Source organism: Ammospiza caudacuta, chromosome 4, assembly GCF_027887145.1.
Source record: "Ammospiza caudacuta isolate bAmmCau1 chromosome 4, bAmmCau1.pri, whole genome shotgun sequence".
NCBI classification, from domain to species: domain Eukaryota; kingdom Metazoa; phylum Chordata; class Aves; order Passeriformes; family Passerellidae; genus Ammospiza; species Ammospiza caudacuta.
In genome coordinates this window covers 10,607,543-10,630,156 of record NC_080596.1, presented here as the reverse complement: position 1 = coordinate 10,630,156, position 22,614 = coordinate 10,607,543, and the positions used below count along the sequence as shown (strand labels likewise).

The following is a 22,614-nucleotide window of genomic DNA, read 5'->3' as shown; positions in this document are numbered from 1 at the left end:
ACTACATGCAATGGCAGCCCTCTCTATTTCCCCCTTTGGTGATCACATTTCTCTTGTAAGTTTGAAGAACATTTAGTATTAATTGTATGGTGATTGATAAATTCCTAATTTATAGTCACAGGCATCTGTTTTGTCTACACGCAAGTTTATGGTTACCTCTCCAGATAGGTGTTTCCTGCCTCTTGTGATGATGTGTACTGGTTTATAGATCAAAGTGATGTACTTCCTAGCAGCTTTTGCAAGATCAGGTGTTAGCTGTGAAATTCCTAGCAGCACCACTGCTTATTGGTCTACTTGTAAAGTCTCTTTGATCACTTGAATTTGCAGGCTGTTCTTCTTGAAACTTCCCATTCTGTTTCACTTTTTAGCAATATCTGTACCATTGATACAGGAATCCAGATTTTTTGAGCTAAGCACTAAAACATACCTAGGTAGGCTTTTGGCCTTAGATATTTAGATTTTTTTCTTAAATGTGTTATGGCCAAGTTATTTGTTAAAGTAACACTGTTGCAACATATAATTTACATTGGGCGCCTGTCTTCGGAAGTGTTGCAAGGTTTGATCATAGTTTTAAAAGTTCTGTTGAGGGAGAAGGGGTTTTAATTAGGAAAGTGGCTTGTTAATAATGCTTAATCCTTTCATAGAGATGCCAATATAAATTAATTTTAAAAAGCCAGTCCTCTCTGACTGCAAGGAGAGCACTGTTTATTGACAGCTAGTCATGATTTCTAGAGCTGTCAGTTCAGTTTATACTGCCACACAGCTGCGACAACGTTAACTGCATCAATAATTACCCTTCATTTTCAGCTTTTCTTTTAAAATTTTTCATTGATCAGATTTTTCTGATCCACCTAGGGCACCACAGTAAGAATGAGGGAATCTATCTCCTTGTATGATGAGGTTAGGGACCCATCACTTCCCTTGCAGTGTGGAGGAGACAGTCGATACGGCTGATGTTAAGTAAAACTCTATTCTCTATGCCATAGGTATAGGTCTTCCTTAAAAATAAAGTAAAATATGCAGTTGTACTGAGTTGTACATTATAACCTCAAATGGGAAAAAGCACTCCTATAATCTTAAAATATCAGATCAATATCTTGCCCTCACTTGCAGCAGGGAGAATTGATGGAGTATCAGTCACAATGTATGGCTTTTTAAAGGTGCCTTTGTTCAGAGGAGTCCAAATGAAAGCAAAAACTTTTTGGAGATCTGACTTCAATTGATCTTAATTCTACTACTTTTTGAGATCACTCCTTTTGGAGAAGGAGAGGAGAATGTGAGATGTGTTGTTTCCTTCAATGAAATTTTCGCCTTGTGACACTTGGTACGTGTATATAATCCTATTGAAGCTACTCCTTTATTGTATATTTTGAGGTCATTCTCTTGTTTTTCCCCCTGTTAGGTCTTGTTCTTTTATTGTCACCTGTGCATCTAGTTCTATTATGTTACTCAGTGTGTATAGTCAGTTGTAAGAATGCTGAGTCTTTGATTGAGTTTTAAATGAGGGCTACTTTATCTAATTTTTGTATCTAATGATTGAAATAATTTATTTCATTGCACGTTTTGGTCCAATGTAATATATCACTATTACATGTTTTACATATGAGCCAGCTGAGGCTAAGATGCAAAAAAAAAAATTTTTTAGAAGGTAATCAGGGGCAAGATCAAAACTAGGAATGTGGATTGTCTTTCCTGTTCTGTGCATTAAATAGGATGGCACTGGAAATTTCATTAAACTACCACTTTAGAAGGTATACTTACTTTTCAAAACTACTTTTTTCATTTGCTCTCCCTTTTTTTGGGATGAATGCTGGATGTCCAAAAGGAATTAAGGTGCAATGTTTGAAAATTTTTGGTTTATGGCTTAAATTATTCAAAGTGATAATTATCTGAAAAATCACCAGTCTGATATAACTGCTGTATTCAATTGTTGTATTCAACTTTATATACAGAGCATATAAATACAATTATTATTGTATTTATATGCTCTGTATATAAAGTTGTTCTTTATCTGTGCCTTCATCTCTTGTTTCATGGACTTTTATCATACATTACAAGTTGAGACTGTCATAAAAGTGTAACATCATCTGTGCTGCTTTTAAAGCCAGGCTTGCAGCTTAGAACTTTAAAAAAGGATTGAAAGGGCTTTCTGAGTTTCCTCAGGTGAGCGATGAACTTGTTGAAGATATCCTGTGTGAAATAACCTTGTGAATGAGTTAGAGACTTCTGAGGACTGTGTCTATAAAATTCTTTTTTTGTGTGTGCGTCTTATTCTCTGTTTGTTGCATTCCTTTCCAGTTCATTTCATTCTGGTAATGTGAATGCATTTCCAAGTAAATTGGCAGTGTTTACAATCTTGGTCCCCAGTGCCATTTTTTAATCAAACACATAATAAAGTGCTAAATAAACCATTCCCACCTGCATCAAACTCTTTATGTTCTGTATAGGGTATTTTGTAATTTATTTACCCAGGAAGACCCAATTTATCTGCACATCTGGTTTTCAACGCAGTTCTGCTTTTTATCCAGTTTTCCAGCTGGTTGATTGAGGAATAAGGAGGTCAGATGGCTTTCTTGAGGTCAACGTAGTGATTGTCTCAGCTGGGATTATACCCAAACTTTATCCTTTGCTGAACCATTTGGCCACACCACTTCTAACCAGTCTATCCACATTGTTGGCAGTAATGGAACTGACTGCAAATGTCATTTTCTTTGTTTTATAGTTTTGCTTGTATTGAAATATTGTCACTTTTATGAGTTCAGAAACATTACATCTGTTCACAACCTGGTTCCCTTTCACTTTGAACAGACGCAATTTTTTGTGATGAATCTCCTTCCTGGATTCCAAGTGTGTATTAGTTTCACAAGTTCAGGGATGGTGATTGATGACATTGCTGGTTTGTGTTGCTCTGGTGTGCTTCCTCAGGGCAGACCCTGTCTGACACTCTGCTTTGGGAGAGGAACCCATGTTTTCACTCCTGTCTATCACTGCTAAAAGCTTCTTAAGACTCCTGCTTGTTGAAGTTCTCTTCCTTTAGAGTGTACTTTTTACAGGAATGTGACAATGTTAGAACAAGATGCACAGATTTAATGGAGGACTTATTTAAGCATGCATTGCAGTGTATGTACCTGTGAACTGTAAGTTTGAGGAAACAGAAACTCAGAAACATGGTATCATCAGCATACTCTTACTGTGTTGGGTCTTGCTCTGTCTTCCTAAGAGAAGTCAAAATGGTTCTGGTTCCAGTTTTTGTTATGATTTCCTCTTTATTTTATTGCTACTGCATGAATAAGCAGGATTTAGTGCTAATCTGCATATACATCTCCAGTACCTGCAAAATTACAGGACTCTGTGCAGGAGGCTTGCCTTCTGATAGCTCCTGTTTTGTTTTCAGATTCTGATAAGGCCTCTCTTCGCTTCACTTGATGAAACATTCAAAATAGTCCATTAATTACTGAATGTACTTTCCAGGTACAGCTTTCTTCCTTCTAGAAACTAGGTTGGGAGCTCTGTGTTGACTGATACAAAAGCATAAAAGGAAATTAAATTTGCAGCTGGCCATAACCAGTTAAAATACCACACATATATTTGAAACAGCCAGAATTTTTTCTCCTTTCCTCAAGATTTTGCTCCTGCCTTCATTTTGGTCCAGGCTGCTGTTTTTGCTCCTGTCCTGCTGTACAGGTACATAAATGTGATGGGTTGACACTGGCCAGATGCCAGTGCACCTATGAGAGGTAGTGGGATTGATGCCCACGTTCTTCACAAAAAAGTAATTATCGCAAAACCACCACAATTACTATGTACTGGTTACTGTAATAGCTGCCTCTGCATCAAAAGGGGAGGTGATGTAGTCTAGAAGGTGGGACAGGACACAGTAAGGAGACAGGAAGCTCTTTTGAGATACCCAATTACTCTTTTCATATTAAACTATTTAGATGGAGAATATGTATTTCCAATTAATTCATGAATGCTCTTCTCTTAAAGATAATTGAGTGAATTTTTGTGTGGATCGGTATTGATTTTCCTTTAAACTGGAGGGAAAGAAACTTGTGTGAACCTGTAACTTTCATGGTATTGACATGAATGCTGGAAATTCATCTCTTCATTGTTTCTTTTCTCATGTTGGAATTCTTTTAGTCAGACAGTTTAATAAGTCAAGCCTCCTGACCCCACCCATCTCTGATTCCCATCTTATTCTTCAGTATTCAGCATGTCATGCATGAAGTAGTTTTTATTTTCCCTTCAGCAGTCTGTGGTGTATGCAGCAACTACCATGCTGCTGGCTGTCAAATGCATTTTTTCCACAATTGCTTTTCCTGCTCCAGAGTCGAGCAATGATAAAACAGCAAGGAGATTTTACCCACAGAATTCTTGATGGCTGTGGAATGCCACAGGATCTAGTAGATGGTATTACCTGACATGATGCTTAGGAGGCAAACTTTTCTTTCACACAGAAGAAATCTTGTATTAGAGGAAGTTGGAAGCCAGGAAAATATCAAAGAAAATTTCATATGTGCTTACTCTGTATTACCTTTCTCCTAGGCATCTGCCTTTTTTTTTTTTTTTTTTTTTTAAATGGAGAAAGTATAGTGGTCTGAAATAATTTTTGGTCTGAATTTTTAGAATTTGGAAGACCAGTAATTTTGTTTAAAATGGAAATAATTAGTTGCCATAAATTGTTTGTTCCTAGAGCAGCCTATCTTGGAGTTCAGTTCCCACTTCTACAAGCAGCTGCATTACCACTCCCATTAATCACAAACCATAAGTTAAAAAATAGCCACTTAAACTGAATAATATATAGGTAATATTGTTGGGGTTATTTTAGCAGGAAATCAGCATACCACATTTTTGTCATAAAGCTTTTGATTTCTAAATAAAGCAATTCTTTTGTTTGGTCTTGTGTTTATGTTGACCTATGGCTTGGGCAGTTCTGCTCAGCTGTTTCTTCCCAGGTACTGCTGAGTCCCTGCTGGCTGAGTATGCTCGATCTTGGCTCTCCAACCCCCTGATTGTTTTTAGGGCTTATTGTCTTCACTTGGTTCCTGATAATCCATCTTTCTCACTTTCTGTGCTAAAATCTGATCCTTTTGAAAAAGGTAAGACTCTGGGTATGCCAATTTGTTCTAGTACTTTCCCTTTCACGCTGGCCCAGAAGCTGTTCTTGTTTGGATCAGGGAATGTAGTGGTTCACCAAGAAGCTTTCCTTCCCCACCCAACCTGTCTGAATCCAAAAAGTGACAACAGTCTCCTAAGCAATCAGATGATTTCATCAGTGGGTTTGCAGAACCACAAGAGATTGAAACTCTGCTAAACCATCTGTTTCCTGACAGGTTAGGTTTATTATTCCTGAATAAACTTCCGGAAAATGTTTTTGTGTCCTTAACAGTAAGAATTCAATAGACTGGAGATCAGTCTGGCTGCTAAGTGAAAAAGTTTATATTTTTTGTGAAGGCACAATGCAGCCACCTGTGTACTATTACAGTGTGGAAATTAGTCATTTGTCTGGTATAGCTTTTGGTCTGACCAGTTCTGGAGGTAATAAAACAATCCTTCTTTTTGTGGGTTTTTAAGTCGACTTCCCTTCTCACTCCACCAACAAATGCCATGCACATGCCTCTCTTAACCATGCTGGGTTTTGTACTGTTGGCTAAAATTGCTCATATCAACTTGTAGAGATCTTTTTTCCTTGTCCTACTTACAGGATGGATCTGAGGGGGCAATACAGTTCTGTTTAGTGCTTCCTTTTCTATGCATTCAAGTTATATGCCCCAAATCTGGTATTGGTTTTAATCCTAACAGTCTTTTAATTCATGATTTCTAGTATGAAGGAACACAAAATGACCTCTTTTCCTGGCTGGTTCTTCTCCAAACCAGGATAATCATTAAATTTAACCAGTTTGATTTTATACCTCTGTGCAATCCTTTCTCTTGAAGAGAACCCCTGTTCAGAGGCCTGGCTGACGAGGCTACAGCTGAGTAGATTTTTAGGTATCCATACTGAGGATTAAAATTCTGTTCAAGAAGCAGACAGCTTCTTGAACATGTGTTCCTTTTGCAAAGAATTTTGTTTATTTACTTGCTGGTGGAGGGGAAAATTACCTTAAAACAAGTCTATTTGGAAGAGCTAGGCAACTCCAGTGCATCTCACACTTTTGCTTTTACTTGCTGCATCCTAGAGTGTTGCCTTAAGCAAGGGAGTGATTTATTTTACTGTAATATGAAGTCGCAGCCATGGTCATTAGCTGAGATGAAGAGGCCACACAGCTGCCATTATGGCCCTCCTTAGGTCCATGGTGTGATTGGTGTCAAACCTGCCACACTTACATTTGGCCACTTCATCTCCTGTGTTGTTTCTAGTGCTTTTACTGTTGGTTTTTTTTTTCTCCACCTCCTGCTGAAGGAGGGTGCTGATACCTCTGCTGATCAAGAGGCCCAGTAATTAATCTGGGCTACATTTATTGTAGTTCAGCAGTGACTAGTCCATTGAAAAACAGACTGGCAGCTAATTGGCAAAAAAGTTTCTGAATCTGCTCAGAGCTTCCCACCAACACTGGATTTTACTAAGTGTCCTCATTTAGAACAACATTTTCTTTTTATGTTTACGGGAGTTTTTAAAAAGTCAAGTTATACTGCAGCCTGGAAGTGGCTTTTGAGTGTACTTTCTGCATTTGCTGAAGGCTGATGCAACGCTTGAGGTGTTGGCTGTAGAAACTGGGACAGAGCTGAGACCCACTGAGGCAAAGGGACAGCCTTGGTAGTGATCTCCAGCGAGGCTGGGAACATCTGCTGAGCTTGGCCTTGGGGAGTATAAAGAGAGAAATCTCTTAGCCTTAATAACAGCAGTAAGTGTAGTTGTCAGCCCTTTGGAATTAAATGCAAATCTCATGGGTTGTAATCACACAGTGCATTTTCCCTAATAAATAAGAGCTACACAAGGTGCAGCAGCACAGTGCAGAGCTTGCTATGCAGAATTCTCTCTCTGCTGAGGGACCAGTGGGAGGTACTTGGCTCAACACTTCTGCCAAGCAGGATGGCATCAAGAGTCCAAGAACACTGAGCATTGAAAAATAGTTACCACTTGTGTGTTCCTGATCACTGTAATGGCATGAAGGGTTTATCTTAAAAAGCAAAGAATCCCAAAGCAGTATTTTCATGTATTTGCCTGAGTTCTGGGGTGTCTTTTTAATAAATTGCAAGAGAACATGGAGAATAAATGGGTGGCTGAGGCCCCCTGGTGCCAGCAGAGCACACTGCCTGCCTTCAGCAAACAGCCACCAGATTTCACTTTTATTAATAATTACTTCTGTTTTTTTTAAATATTCTATATTTACTTTTACTTTTTAACACAAAGAAATATTGTTTAGGCTAGAATACCTCATGATGTACTAATCGTTTACATGCAATTGTTTCCTTAGTGGAAACATAAGTACTCCATCATTAATTTTTTGTGTCTTGTTTTGCAAAACTGAGCAGAAAATGAGAGAGGGGATTCTGTTTGCCACCATTATAACTAGTACTTGCATTGAAGGCAAAAAAATATACAAGAAAGCTGAAGACTTGTAAGGGAATTTTTTTTACCACATTCATATTTCTGCCCAAGAATGACTGAAAGGTACGCAGCTAATAGAGTCTGATGCTGTGGTGTATTTAATTGTGGGTGGGAGGGGCTAGGGAGGGAGGAGCTAGATGGTTGTGGGGTTTTGTTTTGGTTTTTTGGTTATTAGCCATGAGGTTTTGATCAAATTGCTAAGACCTTGAAAATCACTTTCAAATACTGTGATCTAAGATTCTGCAGTATGGACATAGGTTAGAATAGATTCCCTTTGTATTTAAAACTTACCTTAAAATTATATATTCACAACTATTGTGAATTAGTGCGGAGCTCTTCTAAGAGAAAGGGGAGGATCTAGAGAATAGCTCCATGCAGGGTAACTTAGTCATGGCTTGTTTCAGTATTTCTGTGTTGCACTAGTTCCAGAATTTGTTGTAAGTGTAGCTTTTGTCAATAGCTAGCTATTTATGCTTGTAAAACAAATTTTTGTCGCTCCATCAGTTATGAATAGCAGCTGATGAAGTTGAATAAATAAATTAATTTTGGTGTTTAGTCAGATAGTTGGCTTGTCACAGTCATCAGTCTGAAATAAATACTCCTCCTCATTTTGCTCTTGCACAAGTTTTTAGTGAGCAAGAGAAGTTGGTGAATATCCTCCAGAATGCTGTTGTATGCTATTCTTTAACAAGGAATTAAAAGAAAAGAGAATTGGAATGTAAAGTTAGGTCTTTATAAGTAAATATGCTTTGATTTCTGGATGTGCCTGCAGAGGGAAAGTTACCAAAAAACCCTGAAATGGCTGAGATGGAGTGGACAGAGTGAGAAGAGTAGAAAGTTAAATGGAATCTCTCTAGGTGACATGAGATCTGTGCCTTTTGTTCTTATTTAGAATGCACTTTGGAAAACTGTTATGGTGATCTGTACAAATTCCTGATCAGTTATTCACAGAAACTCCTCTTTAAGGCTGTCAGTCTATGGAGGAAATGGTAACTTTTGTCAAAATGCATAGTTATGGCAAAATGTTTTGCATGGTAAGTTTTGTTGTCTCTCTACAAAGGTGGTAAGATTGTTACTCCCAAGGTTGTAAAACAAAATGTGCTGAAAATGCAGATTTCTGCCTTTTTTTCTTTTCTTGTTTTAGATTTTGACATGATTGAAGACTATAGGTACAATCTAGTTAGGCCTCTCTGCTGTCTTCTGAATAAACTCTCGTCACTATCTGAGTTTTGAAAATATTTTGTTCAGGTGAATTTTTTTTATGAATATCAGTAGGAGACTTAAGAAGAGCAAATAAAAATAGGGGAGGGTTGAGATTTTTATTTCCTGATTAGGTGAGTTTCCATTGAATAGAGTATTTTACACTTTGACAGCATTTTCTACACTTTCTAGGGGGCAGTTCAGGGTGAAGAGACCTAGTTGTGGGATTTTGAGGGGATGTGTGTGTAGCACTGAACATACCCCACCATATTCAATGCTGATCCCTTAAACTTTTCTGGAGTTGTAAATGTCTCACTTTTGTTTGGAATAGCTGTGGAGCACTACATTTTTACAGATTAAAAAGTAAAAACATTCACTATAACATGTTGTTGGTTTGTTTTTTTTCAGTTCTTCAAGGATCTTATGCATAGCATATGAGGTTTTGCAAGGTTTGCAATATATGAACAAGCATGGAATGGTCCACCGAGCACTCTCCCCTTGCAATATCCTTTTGGACCGAAAGGTACAGCCACAGGAATAAATCTGTGGGTTTGTTTGCTGCTAACAAGTGCTCTGCTGTGTCATAGATGGACTCTGGACAGTCACAATCCTTTCTTTGGGGTAAAAATTGCAGATCTGGAAATTTGTTTTGTTTATTTTTTTTAAACTACTATTTCCCCTCATTTCCTGAGTTTCAAATGTATTGCTGAATTAATTTTTCTATTCTATCCCAAACCACGCTTTTTCTCCCTTCTCAAAGTGGTAATCTAAGCCTATTTGTCATCACTAATTACTTGCAAGGTCTTCCTAGCTATTTGAATAGAAGAATACTTCTTCTGGTTAATTAGCTGTCACTAATATTTCTTGTGTTCCATGGTAATATGATACTTGCCTTTTAAGATACAAAGATTTTTTTTGTTCATGTTAAATTATTCAAATTTAAGTATCTGTCAGTTCTGTCCACAGACTATTGAGTTGGCAGAGAGGAAGACAATTTCTGGTCACAAAAGCTGAGAGAAATTAATAGCTGCTGTTGTCCTCAGAGCAGTTTCTTCATCAGAACCAGCAGCCAAAGAGTTTGACCTATCTGCATAACTCCTCTATCAATCCTTTTTTAATCAGTTTTGCTAGAATAACTAGATCCTCCCCTTGGAAGGCAAAAATAGGAGAGGACAAAAACAAGCAACACCAAAAATAAGGAATACATATATTTTTATATGCTTGAAAACAAATGAAAATCATAATAATGCTTTAACATGCAAAGGTTCTCTAGGATTTTAGGAGTATCTTAAAATCAATAAAAGAACAGAAGAGGGATGTGAGGCAAAAAACTTCTAAGCTCTCCCCTGCCCTTTGAAAGCTTTCTGATGTAGCCTTCTCTGTTGCACCATCTGGAGGCTGGCTGAGTGTAATTCAATATTCAGCAGAAATAACGCCTCAGTTTAACTTCTATGCCTAATTTTTTGTTGTTTTGGTGTTAGCTTTCTGTCTTCACAAATAAAAAGAAATTACCTGGAAAAACTGTTTAAAATACATATTGATACTGTTAAGGAGAGCAAGATGGTAATGAATTGATGGGACATCTGCAGGAGCAAGGCTGGGTAAATGGAAGAGTTGTGGGAATATTGGTCATGTTTAGGGAGTTCTAGGAGTCAAACAGGGGTTTGAAACAGAAAAAATGTTCAGTAGAGTATTTAAGCCTTTTAAATTTACTGAAAATAATACTGTAACTTAAGAAGTTTTGACGTGTTCCAAACAAAGTGATTTACTTAATGCTCTTGAGAAGTAAAAGCATTAGAAATAAACACCTCTTTAACCTGACATGCACTTCTGCATAAGAGATGAGACATAAATGTATGAAGGTGTTTTTTATAGGTTTCTGTCCTCTGACAACTAATACAGTTTGAAATTATTTTTTAATTTTGTTTGTAACTTTTTAAATTTAACACAGATTCTTCCAGTGTTGGATTCTGCTGCTCTTGATAATTTATTTTTCCCTTTGCAGGGACATGTGAAGTTGGCTAAATTTGGGCTCTACCACATGACTGCTCAGGGTGTTGATGTTGATTTTCCTATAGGGTAAGGATTTAGCTACACAATAAAGATGAATCAGAGACTTAATTTTTCACAAAATAAACTATGTTTAGATCACCCCTTATACAGAAGCTTCTGATAATATCACTAAAGAGGTTGTCATCTGGCTAGGTGAGATGAATGAAAAATAGAGAATGGGCACCATGCCAGCATGTTAGCCTAGCTCTGTGATTCCCTTTATTCAGTCAGTCTTTATTCCCTACATTTGGCTTCAGATACTAATATTTCCCTATGACTTGGATTCCTAATTTCAAATTTAGGAAAGTGAACAATCAGTGCTTCGCTGTTGCCCACCAATGTAAGGTTTCTTTATAATTTTATTATTTATTTATGATGTCCCTTTATAATTTTATGATTTATTTTCAAGTGATCATACTGTATTAAAAATGACTACTTTGTTGCAGAGGGGTTTTTGTCACTTTTTGGTTTCTTGAGGTGTCATGTTGTTTCCAAATTAAATACTGAGATTATGTTTCCTTTCAAAACATGATTGTGTACTTTTTAGGTATTATACTGAAGTGCTGACAAAAAGAAAAGTGATAATATTATTTTTAAATCATCTGGTAGAAGGTAATATGTGTCCTTAACACTTTTTGTTACCTTTTTTGCAAATACAGAAGTTATTTGATGGGAACACACTATCAGTGGAAACCTACTGCCTCCATCCCGAGTTATGAGCCTAGGACACACTTATTTAATATCCTAATGCTGAAACTCAATCTCTCTTTTCCCTAAGATATGTAAATATACCACTTTGAAAGCTGAGGTTTACTTTCACAAAACAACGGAGCTAGTGATTGGGATTTGACCTTTCCTGTAGTAAACACTACACTGGAGTGAAACTGCAATGTGTAGATTTTGGCTGAATAAAAGAGACAGTATATTGGTTTCTCAGAATGCCAAATTATTCTGATTGTGTAATGGGAAGTCACACTTTTTAGTCAGAAGGATTGTATCTAATGTTGCTGCATCTTTCTAGGTACCCATCATATCTGGCACCTGAAGTAATTGCACAGGGAATAGGCAAACCCAGTGATCACACCCAGTGTGAGAAGCCTTTGCCTTCTGGCCCTAAATCAGATCTGTGGTCTCTTGGGATAATATTATTTGAGCTGTGTGTGGTATGTAAGAGAATAATTCTCTTGAAATTCTCTGGGGGAATAGTTTCATTAACTTGATTGCTCTTGAATGTGGGGTTAATGACACCCTGCCCATCACCCAAGCCCAAATAACAGGATATGCTAGCATTCCTACCTGGACAGTACTGTACTGGTTTTTGAAGGAATAGGATGTATTTTGGTATGTAGGGTGCTTGGTATATCTGCTAACCATGAAGGATAGTTACCTGTGGAGCCACAAGAATTTGACTGCAAGGCAGTTCCATTTAAGAGAAGTTATCAATGATACATTTTTGCTGTATCATGATGTGAAACTGTGTCTGCCATAGTTGGGGTAAATAAGGTTTTCTGTTCTTACATATAGTTTTGTTGTGTCTAAAATTCACATGTAGAAGCTTATTTCACTGGTTTTGTATAAAGATGGAATATAATGTTATCTACATATTTTTATGTAGTAGCTATTTCTTTCAAATTCAAGTGTAATTTGACTTTTTTGTTTTGTAGGGGAGAAAATTATTTCAGAGTTTGGAGATAGCAGAAAGACTGAAGTTTATACTTACGTTAGGTAAGTAGAACAAAATCAATTTTTCAAATTTCCAAGCAGCTCTATGATTAGAGCTTTGTAGACTAATCAGCTTATGGTGCTCAGACCTAAAGCACTTTACCTTTGTCATCTTTCATCTACAGATTTAAATAGGCATTGGTAGTGTGTTGCTCCTCTAGGGAAAGTATGGAGCTGGATGCCAGGGAAAAAACTTGGGAAAAGCTGGCAGCATATTAGAGTAAGGGCAAACTGTTAAAGAAAAATTAAAGACAAGAAAACATCCTCACAAATGATGGTTGTTTTCATGGTTATTTGTTGGTTTCTGTTGGAGGAGGTTTCTGAAATTAGTTAGGAATTGATGACACTGAAGGAAACTATCCCCTACAGTGCCTGTGTAGTAATGGCCAATCAGGGAGAAGCAGGACTCAAATAGGAAGACAGAAATAAAGAGGTATGAGAAGTGTTTTAGTGAATTGAGGCTTTTGTCTCTGGTTTCACCTTCAAACTATAAAACATCACTGCACAAGTGGAATTTTGGCTTAATGTCAGTGAGTCAGGAAGTGTGACTATCCTCGCAGATTTTAAAACTTGATTTTTGGTGGTGTTTATGTATAAACCATGGGAAGGGGAAAGGCATGAGTTTGCAATTTGAAGCCTTAACAGTAAGTTATCATTGTCCAGAGCAAACAGCAATACTGTTAGAATTAATTGCTCTCAGGAGAAATATCTTTTTCATTCAGCAGCTAGTGCTTGAGTGCTGAAATTCTGACTCTTTTGGGGATTTGCTAACAAGGCTTCCTAAGGCATCTCCATACACTTCAATCTGAATTCAAGTTGTTGGTTTATCCACTGAAAAGCATTCATGTCCTGACTTGGGAACTATTTGTTCAATAAAGTAGTGACAAGAAGTTCTAAAAAACTGCTAGTATTATCTGCAAGGAGCAACAGAGGCAAAAATTACTTCAAATTTCATGTAGGTACCCCTAAGTTCTTCCAAAGATTTATTTTAATTTATTTGTTTATAAGTTAAAAGACTGTTTCACTTTATTTGGCAGAGACTGACACTCTGGATTAGATGTGGTACTTAACTTTCCTAGGCTTCTGTCTGCATAGGTTACAATAATTTTCATTTCTGATTTTCATAATTCACTTTCAAGTGATGTGGCAGCATCAGTAAAAAGCCAAATTTAAGTGCTTTTATTTGAGTGGACATTTATCTGATATTCTTTTTAATTGATATCACTCTATTAATAATTGACTTTTTCTTGTTCTGTTTGTTTTCCAAAGGCTGTGTAGATGATATTGTAACTGTATTGGCTGAAGAACATGGTTGCCTTGATATTATTAAGGTTTGTGAAACTTATTTGTTCTTTCATGCTGTCTTACCCAGAATATTTTATTATTGCTACATAGTATTTTGTGTATTTATTTCTTAATTCATTTGGTCAGTTACTGTATTGCAGTATGATGAAACATTTTGAAGTCATAACTACATATCTAAGATCCTTTCAAATAGCCAGCACTTGTAATATTCTTTCTTAAAATTGCTGTCAGTCTCAGTAAATGTTGATGCTCTCTGATTAGTTTAATAAGCTATAAATTTTCTTTAAAGTTTTGATGATTAAGTATTTTTCTTCCAGAAATTGTGTCCTCCAGCTGGTCCACTTCACAGATTCTGATAGTGTAGGTTTATATAGTTCAACTTTTCCTTACCCATAAAAATGATTACTGAGTCTTAGTGTCTGTATATTTTGGGACATTATATAAAAGAGTTCTGATTGTTAGCAGAAGGAAGTGGCCAGGCACTGCATTGTTTCCAGCAGGGTACAGAATATCTAATTTTAAAAATAACTAAAAGGCAGCATACGTTGCACATTTTTCAGATTTTTTTCCCCTAAATGAAATGTAGGATTGGGAGGTGAGAAGAATTGCTTCCCCAGAATTTTGGTCTCACACGGCCAACCTCATGTGCGTAGGTGTGAAATTTTATTGCCCTCAAAGGAATATCCTGTATGTTAAAAGTTAAGTATGAGCCAAGTGACTTGCTGAATTAAGACAGTAATAAACAGGCCTCCTCCATCTTTTTCTTATGTTCCAGGACCTTTCAGAAAATGTTGCAGCTCTGCTGAAGAAATGCCTTACATTCCAGCCTTCTAAGAGGCAAGTGTTCAGTCCAAGGGCCTGGTGAACGCTGTGGGTTACTGTGAAATCAGAACTGTTGCTGAACCTTTCTTTGGAATACTGACATTTGGGCTCCCTATAAGAAATTCTCAGTTTTGTGCTTTTCAGTGATTAAAAGAGAAGAATTAGAGATCTGAATTGGGGCTGTAAACAGACTAGTTTGTTGTACCGCATGAATTGAAAAATGTTGGTGGGTATTTTTTGCTATTAAAATTTCTGAAACCCAATCTAATTAGCAATAACTTGCTAAAATATTAATTACTGGGGACCTTTTTTGCCAAAATGCAACATTTTTGGGAGCACTTTGCTCTAATTGTTTTATCCTCTTCTTTTAATTTAAGGCCAACTCCAGAGGAATTGCTACATGACAGTTTGTTCAGTGAAGTATCCCCACTATATCCTTCCTTCCACAAACCTGCTGGTCTGTTCTCATCTTCTCCAAGGTGTGCCAATTTAACACTGCCTGAAGACATAAGTCAATTATGTAAAGGTAAAAGCAGGTAGTGGGATAAATGTCATTGGAGGGGGAAGGAAAATAAAGTGTTACTGCATTTTCTCTCCAACAAATTATTGACAGACACTAGATGTTAAATGTTACAACAGTAGATTAATGCAGTAAGTTGTTTAATGGAAGGAGACATCAACAAAAATCTTTTCAGGGATATGTGCAAGCCAAAGGAGTCACATCTTAATTTTATGCTTCAAACTCAGGGGAAAAAATAACATTAGTATTCAAGTCCATGTTGCAAAAGCAGTGTTGTCTTTTGCTTTCAGAATTTGGACACATGCATGTAGAAGGTCACTTTTTTCTGCCATTGATAATTGAATTTTGCTAGATTGTAACATAAAATGATTTTTGGAAGTACTGGAAAGCAAAATCTTTGTGAAAGAGGTCACATTCTGGACTAAAAGATTAAAGTTCTAAGTTTTAAACCACAGTATGTTGAAAATGTTATGGCTCTTAAATCCTGATTAGTTTTTTTTTCTTATGAACTTGGAGATGTTTAGAAAATCTCATCTAGACAAAGATTTTTTGCCTTGTTAGAATGAGGTATGTGAGGAGAAGAGAGATTATAAATACTCAGTAGGAATCACTTGTTTCTTATTTTAAGTCTTAGTGCTATGCATAGAACACTGTTTTGTTTTGTTTAAAAACACACGGGAAGCAAAAGTCCACACTCAATGTATTCATGTGAGGAGTTCATGGCAAACTGCGGAAATAGCTGCATTTGTAATGACTTCTTTCCTTAAATCTCCTTAAAGAGCACTTGCAAAGGAAAGATCACTTTTCCTCTAACTTCACATTAAGATCATGACCTTTCAAGCAGAATAATTTTTTTTTCAGCAGTATGTGTTTAGAGTTGTAGAAAGAAATACAAACTACCTAAAAGGCTGTAATTTATTTTTGTGCCATTTCTCCCAACAGATGAAGATAATGATTACCTAGCAGAAAGATCAGTTGAAGAGGTTTATTATCTCTGGTGTTTGGCTGGAGGAGACTTGGAGAAAGAACTTGTCAACAAGGAAATAATTCGATCAAAGCCACCTGTCTGCACACTTCCCAAGTAAGGGTGGGGAAGCACTTTAAATGGATGGATGGATGGATGGATGGATGGATGGATGGATGGATGGATGGATGGATGGATGGATGGATGGAAAACAATAGTTATTGCGAGAACATACTTAGTTTAAAGACCTGAATATGTGAAAACACTGAAAATGGCATTCTTGAACAGAAGAAAATTTTCACTTCCCCTCTTATCCAGTTTAAGGTGTTATTTGAATGCCTTGTAACTGTCTCCTACCTATTGCTTTCTGAATTTGAAAAGATGCTGGTGAAGCGGAAAATACTGTAATGGGAGTCCTTAAATTTTGCACACTTTCCAATAGTATTAAGTTTTACTAATAATGTCTCACTGTGCTTCAGGGGGATATTTGTAATCTAATTTAATATGTTATGTAGTGAATTTTTACATTCTGAATTCACTTTCACAGAGCAGCAGTACTGAATGGAGAACCCAATTATTCAGCAGATCATCTAATTACTTTTTTTCCAAAATGCTTTGTTTTATGATTTAGAACTCTGTATCAGCATTTTAGTGATTGCTACTTTTATCTTACTGTAAAATTACTGCACATGTTGCAATTTTATGTTGAACATTGGTGTTTTAATCCTATGATCTGATCTTAACAGCATAATTAGCTGCCCATATATATCAATTTATTGTTTCTGTGTTTAAAAACCAGGTGAAGTATGTTCAGCCAAAATCCAATATCTTTTAAAAGAAAGATGGTGGAAATAGATTTTAAGTGTTATTTTGGTATCAAAATTAGTGTGAGATTTTTGAGGAGTTGCTTATTTCTTTGCTCATAGGTGAATGCCGATGCTTTTCAATTTTGAGGGACAAATATTTTCCACCCTACTGTCTATCTTGAAGATGAGGAGTTAATTTCAAAAATGCAATCTGTCTCCTAAGTGACACTGAGAATGCTAGATTAAATTATGAAAATCAGTTTCATGTGGCCTTCTTTTAAAATATCATAATAATGGAAAATTTCTGTACACTCTACCTTGGATACATTTGTATCCTTAGATGGACTGCAACAGAAAAGGTCAGACTTTCACTTGGGGTTTTTTGTCATGATGGGAACTGCCTTTCATATGATAATAATATTTTATTTTTGCTTTTCACAATAAATGACAGATCTGTTCTGTGTGAGAACAAGCAATAAAAGGGGTTATTAATCCCATATCTCATAACTCTTTCTTTATGTGCAAAGCAAAGTTACAGAGAACCTGAAATGTGCCATTTTACAAAAGAAGCTGTCTGAATAACTTAAGTTTATTGTACATTCCCTTGATAGCAGGTTTCATGCCATGCAGAGTCAGTACAATATACTTCTAAGACCTAATACTTTGTTTTAAATAGGAAACTTCTTGATGTAAGAGATTTTTTCCTAGCTCAAGTCCTGTGTTATAAAGTGACCTGATTTTTTTGTTGTTCTCGTTTTTGAAGCTTTTTATTAGAAGATGGTGAGAGCTTTGGGCAAGGACGAGATAGAAGTTCCCTCCTAGATGACACAACTGTGACTTTGTCTCTGTGCCAGCTCCGAAATGTAAGAGTGATACTGTGCATTCATTATGTTCTTCTCTGCAGAAACATTTGTTTAAAGGGAATATGTAACAGCAGCTCCTGCTGCTCTTTCTGCCAACGGAAGTGTCATTGATTCCAAGAGAACACTTCTTAGTGTCCAAGTCAGATTCTGGTTTGTGCAGTTAAATTGCTTTGCCTGCAAAAGCTTAGTAAATTTTATTTGTCTTCTGTCCCTCCCTTTCCTTTTTCTGTTACCTGCTTTTTTCCAGTGTAGTGCAGATTGTTCTGTACCACTTGGTATTCTCCACAATTGCTACAAACTATTTGCTCAGGGAATGTCTCCTGTATGCATTAATTACTGTCTGTCAATGGCTCACATTATCCAAAAGCAAACCAATTCATTTCCGTTTCGGCTCCTCTAAAGTTTTATACTTAACATTTGATACCAATGTTCTGCTAGTTGATTATTAATTTTTGAAGTACATGGCATGAAATGGCTAGTTCAAAAGATCTCTTCAAAGCATTTTGCAAAAATGCTGTAATGCAGTTTTCTTCCATCTTCATTGGGAAAATCAGCACATGATAACTCATGGTTTGGCTTGGTGTAATGATCAGTTACAAGATTTACTCTATCTATCACTGAAATGTTTTAATTGTTAACTTGTCTTTGCTCATGTAGAGCTTTATTGCTATCAAACTGAGAAACTATGCTGCACTGTTTGCAGCACTTTTTATAGTAGCAAATTCAATTCTGTCAGGTTTTTTCTTTGAAAAACCCTTTTCATAATACAGGGGTTAGGACAAAAAAGAAGGTGACTCCTCACTGCCCCTTAATATTGGAGGTAGTGTGTCAAACACTGTGTAAACACATTTCTTCAGTAGAACTTTGCACTGCTTCACACAAATGCATCAAGGCAGACCAAAGAACTGGGTTATTTTTGTCAGTACATCAGTGGGGCTTGCGAGGCAGGAGGGAGGTTAAAAATATGCAACATCTATTTTAAACATAATACCCTCTGCAGCTTCTGCTGTTGTTCTCACTAGAGGGCAGTTTTTAAAGGCTTTTTTAAAATGTTTTGATTTGAAATTTTGGATATTGCTGCCTTCTTTTATAAGTGCAGCAGGAAATAATTGCATACTGAAGTTTCATTTTGTGGAAGATGCAAGACTGAACCTTGCAATGTTAGTTGAAATAAGTTTTTGAACTTGTGCAATTTTTCAGACACCTTTATAGAGCAGAGCATGATGCTTATAATCAAAAGAGGAGCAGTACTGAGTGAACGGAGAGTGAACTCTTCTGTCAGCCCCAAGAGGAGAAGGCTGTGTGCCGTGTGCCTGCAATTTTAAGGGCTGAACTGTAAGACAGAGCACTGCAGGGAACATGGCATTTAAACATTATTCATGCACCATAAGATGTCTGAAAACTTCAGTCAAAAATCCAACCCTGTTTGTCTGTCACCTTTGCTGAGTGTATTTCCTAAAAGGAATTCAAGTTTGTGTAACTCCTGACCTGATTAGAACCATATAAGCAGGTTGTGCAGTTGTTTTGCAGCTACTTGGATAGGAAGTCCATGAAGAGAAATGAGGAAACCAAGAAAAATTATGTAATCCTATTGATCTATTAATCCATGGTGCCTATAAACTATTTTTTGTGTGGAAATAGGTTTATGGATGTCTTTAGGCAGGAGAACTTCCAAACGGAAGTTTTAGTGTTGAAACTTCCAAAAGGTTTTAGTGTTGAAGGTTGAATGCTTCATTGCTGGCAAAGGACTGAGCTAATGTTTAGGTCTCAAGGCAAGTTACTGAATTTGACAAATGAATTGCTATTTAATAGTTTTTGTATTCCACTAAGATTTCCGCTTGAATTCTGAGCAGCATTCTGATAACAAATTATTTTTCTTCCTCCTTTCAGAGACTGAAGGATGTTGGTGGAGAAGCATTTTATCCACTGCTTGAGGATGAGTAAGTATGTGTGTAAATTGGTACATCTGTAATACACTGAATTTTGAGTTATTAGTTTTGTTTTTGTGGCACACTGCACAGCTGGATGTAACAGCCTCCCAAAAGCAAAACTAACATGTCTTTGTTTGGCTCTGAAAGCCAAGAGCTGATGAACATGCTGCACTTCAGACCCTGATACCAAACTGAGGATCTTAGCTTCTGTCCTGGAAATCAATTGTTTGTGTTAAATACTCAAAATTACTTGTTTATTCTTGTTTCTGACTAAGAAATGATTCATGCAGTATTAGTTATTTTCAGTGATTGTGTTTTCTTGCTGTTCACTGTTACCCTGTTTTTTCCAGCCAGCCAGCTTTACCTCATTCCAACAGTAGCAATGAGCTCTCTGCAGCTGCTACCCTTCCTCTGATCATCCGGGAGAGGGACACAGAGTACCAGCTAAACAGAATTGTCCTGTTTGACAGGCTGTTGAAGGTATGGAGTCCTTGTGATGCTGGATAATTGGATTTGGTCTGTTAATTGGAAGATTTTGAAAGACCAAGTAATTGTAAAAGGAAGCAGAGGTACAAGAGACCACAGCAGGAAAGGGGGAAGAAAAAAACCCTTCAGAAGTGTAAGAAGATTGAAAATAAAAATAGAACAAATTATTCTCAGTACTGGTGAATATAAACTTAGATTTTAAAGTATCCACATGGAAATAGAGCTGCTGCTAATGCTGGTTACTTACTGATGAAAATAATTTTATATCCTTTATTTTATAACAGACTAAGCTATTATAGGTATAAATATGCCTGTAACATTTCTGCATTTCCAAGCAGTGAAGTATTTGAAGACATGGCAGTGCCATGTTATTAATGTGAGATTTATACTGGGTAAAGGAATAGCACCCCCTAATTTACATATATGCAGAGAGATAGATTCCTGTTTAAGAACGAGAGAGCTGATGCACATTATCAGGCGTAAACTAGAAATGTTTCATAAAACCAAGGTGGATATATATTATGAAAAGACATATATAATGAAGAAAAAATTGATAGTACAAATTTGGATTAGTAGATCTATCCAGTATATACCAAAGCACATGAATGCATTTATGAGAATGAGCGGACATGTTAACATCAAACAGTAGTCCTTCATTCAGGCCTTCCAGTTAGGGATTAAATTCACTTTTTGTGTAACTTGTATTCACTGTTTTCATTTGGGGAAAGACTGTTCCTGTTTTGAGATTTGAATTGTTTCAGTTACATGATAACATTTTTTTTGGGTAATCTCTTCTCTTTGAAGGCCTATCCGTACAAGAAAAACCAAATTTGGAAAGAAGCCAGGATTGACATCCCTCCCCTTCTGAGAGGCATAACCTGGGCTGCCTTGTTGGGTGTTGAGGTAAGGGTGTTTGTAGAAGTTCCAGTACTGACTGATGATGGAGTGTGTTAGGAATGGGGTCAAGGAAGCTGGAATGGGGTTAAAGATCTGGCAGGTAGGTTGCTGGAATTTCAAACAAAATGAGTCATGAAATTGTGCAAATAAAGATGATGCTCTGACAAACTTGCTTCTTTTCTGTAAGGTTATTGGATTTCAGAAAGCATATGTGAACTTGACTGCCTTTAATTTTGATTATTATTTTCAATGGAAAATAATACCCTGACATTTGGTAGTTAACTGGGGTTTTTTGTTTTGATTTTTAATATTTTGACAAATGCAGTTGACAGTCCTTCTACTCCAGTCAGTAGGAGCCCAAGCAGGAAATGTATTTTTCTCACCTACCAATCAATACACTTCCCAGAAAGAATGGAGAATAAATGAGTCAAATGCAGTCCTTTGGGACAATGGAATGTCCCAGAAATTAGGTTTCCTTACAGAGTTGCTGGACTACCCAGCTTTTGGATTTACCTTGCTTGCAATCCTGCAGCAGCAGATCATAAAGATTCTTAGCGATAACACATCCTAGGTTATTCAGGAGATTTAGCTTAGGATGTGGTCTTTTGAGTACCATATACTATAATCAACAAAAAAGCTGGAAAGATTAATAAAAACTGCTGGTCAGGCTTGTAGCCTGAGTCTTGGGAAATGAGTCAATTCTCATGCTTCAGCAACTTGCCAGCTGTACAATATGGGTGTTTTCCTGTCCCATAACATTAAAATGGACTTGTTAATAAAATAGAGAGCACCTCTTGACTTGAAAATGGGAAACTACAAAGTGCATAGCTTTCTACATAAACAACTGAAAATCACTGAAGATCAGGCTGAGGAGATCTATAGGAAGGTCTGTATGTCTTGAGTTAATAACAGAATAAAGATGGTTTTGTTGAAATTAAGCTGTCAGAATCTTCTGTTCTTCTGCTAACTAAAGTTCCTAACAAAAACAGTCAGCTTCTCATATCACCATGTATGTTGTCATGTGCACTTATGTTGGTGAGGGCTTTCTAAATTCAAATATTCTTCTTCCACATTTAGGGTGCCATAGAAGCAAAATATGATGCCATTGATAAAGACACACCGATTCCTACAGACAGACAAGTAAGATTTGCAGTGTTACCAAATATTGTCACTTGAAGATCCTTCCCACCCATCTCTTGCCTGTTACAGCACTCGTGGTGGATAACAACATTATGGTTCCCCTTGCCCTCCAGCCTTACACTGTAGCAAAAATCTTGCAAACAGATTGACACAATTACTTTCACTCAACTTACAATATGGGGAAGCTGAAATCCTTTTTTGCGTTATAATCACTGTTTCTGTAGCAGCAGCAGTGTAGTGGACAATATTAATCATTTGTTGTTAAAAATCCTGGATTTAGCAAATGCTTGCTGTGCCTTTTGGACCTTGTAGCAATAATGCTGAGGTCCTGTAATGTGAGTTATACTTCACAGA

The 22,614-nt window shown here is 36.8% G+C and overlaps 1 protein-coding gene across 1 annotated transcript in view; it reads left to right on the top strand.

Annotated features, from left to right (window-relative positions):
* Positions 1–22,614, top strand: part of TBCK (TBC1 domain containing kinase) — an 88,788-nt gene that overhangs the window by 12,430 nt on the left and 53,744 nt on the right. Inside the window, exons 5-17 of the mRNA XM_058803576.1 lie at positions 9,161–9,275; positions 10,758–10,831; positions 11,826–11,967; positions 12,469–12,529; positions 13,796–13,857; positions 14,607–14,668; positions 15,031–15,179; positions 16,116–16,254; positions 17,707–17,806; positions 19,697–19,746; positions 20,088–20,217; positions 21,028–21,126; positions 22,198–22,260. Of these exons, the coding sequence (XP_058659559.1) occupies positions 9,161–9,275; positions 10,758–10,831; positions 11,826–11,967; positions 12,469–12,529; positions 13,796–13,857; positions 14,607–14,668; positions 15,031–15,179; positions 16,116–16,254; positions 17,707–17,806; positions 19,697–19,746; positions 20,088–20,217; positions 21,028–21,126; positions 22,198–22,260 (1,246 nt within the window). The remainder of the gene's footprint in view (positions 1–9,160; positions 9,276–10,757; positions 10,832–11,825; positions 11,968–12,468; positions 12,530–13,795; positions 13,858–14,606; positions 14,669–15,030; positions 15,180–16,115; positions 16,255–17,706; positions 17,807–19,696; positions 19,747–20,087; positions 20,218–21,027; positions 21,127–22,197; positions 22,261–22,614) is intronic.